The sequence below is a fragment of the Penaeus vannamei genome, unplaced genomic scaffold (assembly GCF_042767895.1).
Source record: "Penaeus vannamei isolate JL-2024 unplaced genomic scaffold, ASM4276789v1 unanchor919, whole genome shotgun sequence".
NCBI lineage: Eukaryota > Metazoa > Arthropoda > Malacostraca > Decapoda > Penaeidae > Penaeus > Penaeus vannamei.
Genome location: NW_027213923.1, coordinates 32501 through 42500, shown reverse-complemented (window position 1 = coordinate 42500; position 10000 = coordinate 32501). Strand labels below are relative to the sequence as shown.

Genomic DNA, 10000 nt, shown 5'->3' with positions numbered 1-10000 from the left:
TCCACTCCCCAACTCCCACCCACTCCCCAACTCCCATTGCCACCCACTTCCCCCAATCCCTCACTTCCACTTCCTTAACTCTTCACTCTCCACCTCCTCAATTCTCACTACTCATTCCCACTCACCTCATTCCCCAACTCCGTCCCCACTCCCCAACCCCAACTCCAACCCCCACTCTACTCCCTAACTCCCACCTTCACTCCCATTCCCCAATCTCTCCCTCTCCACTCCCAACTCCCCAACTCCCACTCCACTCCTACTCCCCAACTCCCACTCCACTCCTACTCCCCAACTCCCACCCCACTCCCCAACTCTCACTCCACTCCCCAACTCCCACTTACACTCCTCAATTCTCACTACAATTCCCACCACCATTCCCCAACTCCCACTCCACTCACTACTATTCCCACCGCCATTCCCCAACTCCCACTCCCACTCCACTCCCCCCAACTCCCACTCACCCAGCTTGGTACACCGGTACTCCTCGGCGTCGATGAAGTCACAGCCATAGGACACGGCGGCGGAGTAGAGGGCCCCCCCGGAGTTGTTGTAGGAGACGATCACGCTGACGACCGCCCCCACGCCGGAGTAGGAGACGAACCAGTGCCCCAACATCTCCGCCGTGTTGTTGTTCTTCGTGACGGAGACCTGTTGGTGGGGGGGGGGGATGGGGGAGAGAGAAAGGGGGGAGGTATGGTTAGAATTGTTGGTGAAAGGGGGGGGAAGGGGGGTTTGGTGGGTGGGAGGGAGGGTGAGAGGGAGAGGGTAGAGGAGGGTGGGGAGAGAGAGAGAGGGTAGAGGAGGGGGTGGAGAGAGAGAGGGGGTAGAGGGGGAGGAAAGAGGGGAGGTATGGTTAGAATTGGCATGGTGTGAAAGGGGTGGGAAGTGGGGCTTGGTGGGTGGGGTGGGGGGGTAGAGAGGAGAGGGGTAGAAGAGGGTGGGGTGAGGGAGAGGAGGGGAAGGTATGGTTAGAATTGTTGGTGAGAAGTGGGGGTGAGAGGGAGAGGGGCAGAGGAGGGTGGGGGGAGGGAGAGAGGGGTGGTTTTGTTAAAAATTGTTGGTGAGAAAGGGGGCGGGGTGGGGGTGTAAGAGAGAGAGATAGGGGGGAGGAGGGATGGAGAAGGGAGGGAGGGAGGGAGGGAGGGAGGGAGGGAGGGGAGGGGAGGGAGGGAGAGAGGAGAGAGGGAGAGAGGGAGAGAGGGAGGGAGGGAGGGAGGGAGGGAGAGAGAGAGAGAGAGAGAGAGAGAGAGAGAGAGAGAGAGAGAGAGAGAGAGAGAGAGAGAGAGAGAGAGAGAGAGAGAGAGAGAGAGAGAGAGAGAGAGAGAGAGAGAGAGACAGACAGAGAGAGAGAGAGAGACAGACAGAGAGAGAGACAGAGACAGAGAGAGAGAGAGAGAGAGAGAGTGAGACAGAGAGAGAGAGAGAGAGAGAGTGAGACAATCAAAAGGACATTTATGGAAAAGAAGTTCAAAGCCTCACGCCAAAATAAAACAAAAAAGCACTAACGAAAAAAAATCATACCAACCCATCTACCATTATAATAAGAGACCAATCTACCATTATAATAAGAGACCAATCTACCATTACAATAAGAGACCAAATTACCATTATAAGAGACCAATCTACCATTATTATAAGAGACCAATCTACCCTCATAATAGGAGACCAATCTACCATTATAAGAGACCAATCTACCATTATAAGAGACCAATCTACCATTATAAGAGACCAATCTACCATTATAATAAGAGACCAATCTACCATCATAATAAGAGACCAATCTACCATTAAAATAAGAGACCAATCTACCCATTAAAATAAGAGACCAATCTACCATTAAAACAAGAGACCAATCTACCATTATATTAAGCGACCAATCTACCATCATAATAGGAGACCAATCTACCATTAAAACAAGAGACCAATCTACCATTATAATGAGACCAATCTACCATTATAATAAGAGACCAATCTACCATTATAATAAGATACCAATCTACCATTATAATAAGAGACCAATCTACTATTATAATAAGAGACCAATCTACCATTATTATAAGAGACCAATCTACCATCATAATAAGAGACCAATCTACCATCATAATAGGAGACCAATCTACCATTAAAACAAGAGACCAATCTACCATTAAAATAAGAGACCAATCTACCCATTAAAATAAGACCAATCTACCATTAAAACAAGAGACCAATCTACCATCATAATAGGAGACCAATCTACCATCATAATAACAGACCAATCTACCATCATAATAGGAGACCAATCTACCATCATAATAAGAGACCAATCTACCATTAAAACAAGAGACCAATCTACCATTCTAAGAGACCAATCTACCATTAAAATAAGAGACCAATCTACCATCATAATAGGAGACCAATCTACCATTAAAACAAGAGACCAATCTACCATTAAAACAAGAGACCAATATACCCATTAAAATAAGAGACCAATCTACCATTATAATCAGAGACCAATCTACCATCATAATAAGAGACCAATCTACCATTATAATAAGAGACCAATCTACCATTATAATAAGAGACCAATCTACCATTATAATAAAGAGACCAATCTACCAATTTAATAAGAGGCCAATCTACCATTATAATAAGAGACCAATCTACCAATTTAATAAGAGGTCAATCTACCATTATAATATGAGACCAATCTACCAATTTAATAAGAGACCAATCTACCATTATAATAGGAAACCAATCTACCATTATAATAAGAGACCAACCTACCATTAAAACAAGAGACCAATCTACCATCATAATAAGAGACCAATCTACCATTAAAATAAGAGACCAATCTACCATCATAATAGGAGACCAATCTACCATCATAATAGGAGACCAATCTGCCATTAAAACAAAAGACCAATCTACCATCATAATAGGAGACCAATCTACCATTATAATAAGAGGCCAATCTACCATTATAATAAGAGACCAATCTACCATTATAATAAGAGACCAATCTACCATTAAAATAAGACCAATCTACCATTAAAACAGAGACCAATCTACCATTAAAACAAGAGACCAATCTACCATTAAAACAAGAGACCAATCTACCAACATAATAGGAGACCAATCTACCATTAAAATAAGAGACCAATCTACCATCATAATAGGAGACCAATCTACCATTCTAAGAGACCAATCTACCATTCTAAGAGACCAATCTACCATTCTAAGAGACCAATCTACCATTCTAAGAGACCAATATACCATCATGATAAGCGACCACTGACCCGCACTGCCTTGGCCCGGATGTCCTCCAGCGTGCTCGTGGCGATCAGGCTGTGCCAGTACTTCCTCTCGCTCAGGTCCCGCTCGTACATGTAGGTGAGGAAGGTCTCGTAGGTGAGGTCCTCGTAGTACGGCTCCTTCTCGTGCAGGGGGAAGGAGGCGGCGCGGAAGGACACCCTCGTCGTCAGGATGTTGGGCTCCACCACCAGGAAGGGCTGGGGGAGGTGGGGGGGCCGCTCCCCGATGGCCGTCGGGTAGTACCCTCCCGGCACCGGCTCTGTGGGGACACCCGAAGGAGGAGAAGAAAAAAAATTATGCATCCGAACCGTCGAGATTTAAAGGCCCTGTCACATGAGCACTTTTTCCCTCAATTTCTGGGGTTCCGTCTGAATTTGAGGCTTTTCATAAGGATCGTCTAAAAACGGAACGCCTCCCAGGCCAAGACGGTTACGACCGTTTCCGTCTGACTAATTCCCGCGTTGATCTTGTGCTCTTAATAAATTAGATAGGTGAATGAGTGAATGTAAACATAAGCTAATATTTTAGAACATTCGTATATACAATATACATCATCATATTTCTTTAAAATAACGGAATATGTATGAGAATGTTCGAGTGATTCCCGGGACCTCACTCCGACAGCGCCATGTTTGTTTACATGATTTTCTTGCGGAGTTCATTCGGAAACGCAAAAAAATGACGGGAAAAAAGTGCCAGTGTGATAGGGCCTTTAGCCACAGCCAAGCTACAACCCGTCTACAAAGGTAATGAAATGTCCAAATTTCCATAAATCACGGCGGCGTTGTATCACACCTGATGCCCTCCTGGCTTTTACATTCCAGCTCAAAATAAAACCAGTCACCATCTTCCATTACTGCATTACTCGAGGCAAAGGCCATATAAAATCTCTCCTACAGGAAGCCATCATGGAAGTTTACACCCCAATCTACCTTGAAATTGGCTGAGTATACGATCCCTTCCGAACCCTAACTCAGCCCTGCTCCTGGCCCTTGTCTTGCGCCTCGACCCTCGTCCGGACGCCATTAATTCTCGACTTCTCCCCTTCCATATATCACAATTCTTTACCTCCCTTTTTCCTCATCATGTTCCGCGTAATCACTCTCTCCCTCGCTTCCCGCCCCCTTCCTTCGCCCGCCTTTTTGCCCCGCGGTGCCTCGGGATTTCGGATAAGAACCGCCTTCAATATGTATGTCTTCTCCTTAAGGACTTACTTCCATCATTTCCCTTGGCCGCTTCCCCCTCTCGCGCGCGGCAAAAATCCTGCGCCAAATCTTTCGCCAGCTCTCCCTTTCTCGCGCCCCTGACGCCGCCCTCTGTTCATGAGGATCCCCGCTCGCCTGCCCGCCTCTGCCCGCCTCTGCTCGCCTCCTGCCCTCTTCTCTCTCTTCGTCTCACTGCACCTGCCTCGCCTGCCTTCACCTTGGCCTCTCCCTTTGTCTGTCTCGGTCTTAGTCTATGTCGGTCTCTCTCTCTCTCTCTTTCTCTCTCTCTCTCTCTCTCTCTCTCTCTCTCTCTCTCTCTCTCTCTTCTCTCTCTCTCTCTCTCTTCTTCCTTCCTCTCCTCGCTCTCTCTCTCTTTCCTCCTCCCTTCTCCTCGTTCTCTCTTCTTTCCTCTCCCCTCTCCTCCTCTCCTCTTCTTCCTCTCCCTCTCCTCGCCTCTCTCTTTCCTCTCCCCTCTCTCCTCGCTCTCTCTCTCTTCCTCCTCCTCTCCTCGTTTCCTTCCTCTCTTTTCCCCACCCCCTTCCTCTGTCTTTCTTCTCCTTCCTCTCTCTCTCCTTTTCTCTCTCCTCTTTTTCCTTCTCTTTCTCTCTCTCTTCCTTCCTTCCTCCTCTCCTCTCTCTCTCTCTCTCTCTCCTTCCTTCCTCTCCTTCTTTCTTCCTTCCTCCTCCTCCTTCCTCTTCTTCCTTCCTCCTCTTCCTCTTTCTTCCATCCTCCTCTCCTGTTTTCTCTCCTTCCTCCTCTCCTTCTCTTCTTCTTCCTTCCTCCTTTCTGCCTGTTTCTCTCTCCTTCCTCTCCTTTCTCTCTCCTTCCTCTTATTCCCTCTCCTCTTTCTCTCTCTCTTTCTCCCTTCTCTCTTGTATCTCTCTTTTCCTCTCCTCTCTCCTTTCCTCTGTCTATCCTTCTTCCTCTTTTCTTCCTTTCCTCTCCTTCTTCTTTCCTCCTTCCTCCCTCTCCTCCTCTCTTCTCTCCTTCCTCTCCTCCTTCTCTTCCTTCCTCTCTCCTCTTTCTCTTCCTTCCTCTCTTTCTTCGTTCTTCCTCCTTCCTCACCCCTAACTTCTTCTTTTCCACCCTCTCTCTCTCTCTCTCCCTCTCCCCTCTCTCTTTCTCTTTCCCTCTTTCCATCGAACTTATTCCCCTCACCTGACTCTCCCACAATCCTCCACAATCTCTACCTTAACCTTCACTACGAAAGTTTTAATAAATTTTTCTCTATTCGGGGAATTATCATCACTTGGCTTCTCCACACTTATCCAATATCTTCTCCTTCGTCTGCTCCTTCCTTTCCCTTTTTCTTCCATCTTTCTATATCTTTCCCCTGTTACCTTTGCCTTCTCTTCCCTTTTCATTTTCTGAAAAGCTGTTGGCTTTCTATTTTCCTCTGTGGCTCGTCCAGTAAATTTCACTCTTAAACAACAACAGCAATAATAACAATAATAATAATTAATAATAATAATAATAATAATAATAATAATAATAAACAATAATAATAATAATAATTACAACTACAATAACAAAAACAATAACAACAATAATAATAATAATAATAACTACACTACAATAACAAAAACAATAATGATAATAAACAAGAACATCAATCACTTTAAAACGATAAAAAAGAAAACATGAACACAACTCACGTTTAAACGATAACAAAAAAGTACAGAATTATCCGCTCTTAATGATAAAAAAGAAAAAAAACAATTCATTCTTCAGTAATAAAAAAAATAACAAGAACATCTTCCATTCTTAAATAATAATAGTAATCAAAAAGGAATAAGAACAAAAATACAAAGCAAAACATAATTCAATTTTAAATAACACCAATTAACACTAAGAACGTAATTCATTCTTAAAGAAGAAGAAGTAGAAGACGATGAAGAAGAAAAAGACAGAAGAAGAAGAAGAAAGAAGGAAGAAGAAGACGAAGAGAAAGAAGAAGTAGAAGACGATGAAGAAGTAAAAGACAAAGAAGAAGAAGGAGGAGAAAGAAGACGACGACGAAGAAGAAGAAAAAGTAGAAGACAATGAAGAAGAAAAAAGAAGACAAAAAAGCAAAAGAGGAAGAATCAAGAGAAAAAAAAAGAAAGAAAGGAAGACAAATCTCACCGACAGAGCACCACCACCTACCGTGCCTGCTGTAATTCCGGACCATGAACAACACGGACACATTCCTGTCGTGGCAGTTGGCGAGGTAGACGCGTTTCGTGATCGTGGGGGCTTCCTTGGCGGTGGCTTCCTTGGCGGTGGCTTCCTTGGTGGTGGCTTCCTTGGTGGTGGCTTCCTTCGCCGTGGCCTCCTTCGCCGTGGCTTCCTTCGCCGTGGCCTCCTTCGCCGTGGCTTCCTTCGCCGTGGCCTCCTTCGCCGTCGCGTTGGTAGTCCCGGGGCTACCCGTGGGCTCCTCCATGAAGACGACTATCCCGGGGTCGGTGTTGTTGACGAAGTTGTCTTCCAAGTCGAAGCTGCAAAGGGAGAGGGGTTTGCGTCGTTAGAAAGGGAGAGAAAGAGGGGAAGGTAAGGAGAGAAAGAGGGGAAGGGAGGGGGAGAAAGAGGGGAAGGGAGGGAGAGAGAGACGGGAAGGGAGGGAGAGAAAGAGGGGAAGGGAGTGGAGAGAGAGAGGGGAAGGGAGGGAGAGAGAGACGGGAAGGGAGGGAGAGAAGGGGAAGGGAGGGAGAGAGAGAGGGGAAGGGAGGGAGAGAGAGAGGGGAAGGGAGGGAGAGGGAGAGGGGAAGGGAGGGGGAAAGAGGGGAAGGGAGAGGGAAAGAGGGGAAGGTGAGGGAGAGAAAGAGGGGAAGGGAGGGAGAGAAAGAGGGGGAAGGGAAAGGGGGAGAAAGAGGGGAAGGGAGGGAGAAAGAGGGGGAAGGAGAGGAGAGAAAGAGGGGAAGGGGAGGGGGAGAAAGAGGGGAACGGAGGAGAGAAAGAGGGGGAAGGGAGGTGGGAGAAAGGATGAGGGAAGGGAGGGAGAGAAAGAGGGGAAGGGAGGGGGAGAAAGAGGGGAAGGGAGGGAGAGAAAGAGGGGAAGGGAGGGGAGAAAAAAGAGGGGAAGGGAGGGAGAGAAGAGAGAGAGGGGAAGGGAGGGGGAGAAAGAGGGGAAGGGAGGGAGAGAAAGAGGGGAAGGGAGGGGGAGAAAGAGGGGAAGGGAGGGAGAGAAAGAGGGGAAGGGAGGGAGAGAAAGAGGGGAAGGAGGGAGAGAAAGAGGGGAAGGGAGAGGAGGAGAAAGTGGGGGAAGGGAGGGAGAGAAAGAGGGGGAAGGGAGGGAGAGAAAGAGGGGAAGTTGGAGGGAGAGAAAGAGGTGAAGGGAGGGAGAGAAAGAGGAAGGGGAGGGAGAGAAAGAGGGGAAGGGAAGGAGAGAAAGAGGGGAAGGGCGGGAAAGAAAGAGGGGAAGGGAGGGAGAGAAAGAGGGGAAGGGAGGGAGAGAAAGAGGGGAAGGGAGGGAGAGGAAGAGGGGAAGGGAGGGAGAGGAAGAGAGGTAGAGAGAAAGAGAGGGAAGGAAGGGAGAGAAAGAGGGGAAGGGAGGGAGAGAAAGAGGGGAAGGGAGGGAGAAAAAGAGGGGAAGGGAGGGAGAGAAAGAGGGGAAGGGAGGGAGAGGAAGAGGGGAAGAGAGGTAGAGAGAAAGAGAAGCAATAACAATCATCTAGAGCCAATGTTTTTGAGGCTCTGTCACACCACTCGCGAAACTTAACTCCAACCTAGCTCGTGTCTGTTACAGGCCTCGATGGCAAGGAACTGAACCCATCGTGTTCTTGGAGATCAACCTCCATGACATATTACACCAGTACACTTTAAAAAAAATAACAATAATAATAATAGTAATAATAATAATAGTAATAACAATAACAATAATAATAACAATAATAATAATAACAACAATAATAATAATAATAATAACAAACAATAACAATAACAACAACAATAATAATAACAATGGGGAACGTGAACCAGCACTTTCTTGCACGAGTCTTAGAACATCCCCCTTTCAATGCATGGGCTAAACAACCACGTCGACCTCCCTCCGCCCACGTCCCAGGCTCGTCATTGGACTCCGTCACCACCGACCTCCCCGGAAAGCACACTCAGCTGCCGGAACACAGACGCAGTGGGTTCTTCAGATCGTTGTATTGTGTTCGGCACAAGTAAGATGGAAGACCCACGCGTCAGGAAGGGCATGCAAGGAGACACACACACACGCGCGCACACACATACGCTCGCGCACACACACACGCGCGCACACGCACGCACGCACACACACACACACACACACACACACACACACACACACACACACACACACACACAATACTCTTCCATGCCTTCTCTCTCTCTCTCACTTCCTTCTCTTCTTCTCTTCTCTCTCTCTCTCCTTTCTCTTCTTCTCTTCTCTCTCTCTCTCTCTCTCTCTCTCTCTCTCTCTCTCTTTCTTTCTTCTCTCTCTCTCCTTTCTTTTCTTTCTTCTTCTTTCTTTCTTTCTTTCTTTCTTTCTTTCTTTCTTTTTCTTCTTTCTTTCTTTTTCTTTCTTTCTTCTTCTTCTTTCTTTCCTTCTTCTTCTTTTTCTTCTCTTTCTTCTTCTTTTTATACTCTTTTTCTTCTTCTCCTTTTTCTGTTTCTTCTTCTTCTTCTTCTTCTCCCTCTCTCTCTCTTGGCGCTGGAGCAAGGCTTTAAAAAAACGTGCGTGATAGCATTTCTCACTGGAGATGTTAACACACAGGCTGCCGCACTCACAAAAACACCACCGGAATTGCAAGAACACTTCACACCTCACAAAACACAGAGCATTTAAACACCAGATCATCATCCTTGGCTTGGACACGCTATAGACTTAAGAGCTGAAATAAAACAAAAAGTAGAGCAAAGAATGGGTTTTCCGAAGAATCCATCCCCGCAAAACAAGGCAAATCACAAAAGCCGAAAGAATGAAACAGGTTCGGGAATGGGCCATCGAGCGGCGGAGGCTAAAATCTCAGGGGGAGGCTTACCCACCGCTCCGTCAGAAGCAGAAGGCGGTCGAATCTGAGTCGAGCAGCATCTGGTCCTCATGCCCCGCGATTGCATTCCACTGCTGTAGAAGCCAGAGGAGAATGTCGCAACAGCTAGTCAGGACAATTCTGTGACCTTCAACGCACCCCTATACTTCCTTCTTTTCCAAATCAGAAAGTAAACACAAAGGGCATCTCCACTGAAGAGGTCGACAGAGCCTTAGGACCAGACAACAGAAGCCCCAATATGCTTAAGAAGTGTGCTGCCAGCTTGCAACTTTTCTTGCTTCTTTATATCAAAACAACCTCCAACAGTAAAACTGACCAGCTATCTAGAAACAGGTCAGAGTTGTATCAGTACATTAGAATAAAAGCCAAACACTTCCAGATAATTACAGGTCCGTCTCGGTCCTCTCGATCGTGGACAAAATCTATGAAAAATATTCTGGTAAACATATAGACAAGTTCATCTTTAACAACAACCACCTAGTTAGCAACAAGCAGTCTGGCTTC

General features: G+C 46.6%; 1 protein-coding gene across 3 annotated transcripts in view; it reads right to left on the bottom strand.

Moving 5' to 3' along the window:
• LOC113811560 (transmembrane 7 superfamily member 3) overlaps positions 1–10000 on the bottom strand; it is a 32629-nt gene that overhangs the window by 11245 nt on the left and 11384 nt on the right. Inside the window, exons 3-6 of one of the 3 annotated variants that reach the window (XM_070119955.1) lie at positions 6817–6976; positions 6645–6756; positions 3279–3553; positions 462–648 (exon numbers count right to left, since the gene is read on the bottom strand). In XM_070119955.1, the coding sequence (XP_069976056.1) occupies positions 462–648; positions 3279–3553; positions 6645–6756; positions 6817–6976 (734 nt within the window). Of the gene's footprint in view, positions 1–461; positions 649–3278; positions 3554–6644; positions 6977–10000 lie in introns of all 3 variants that reach the window. The other 2 variants (XM_070119956.1, XM_070119954.1) reach the window with 2 other exon arrangements.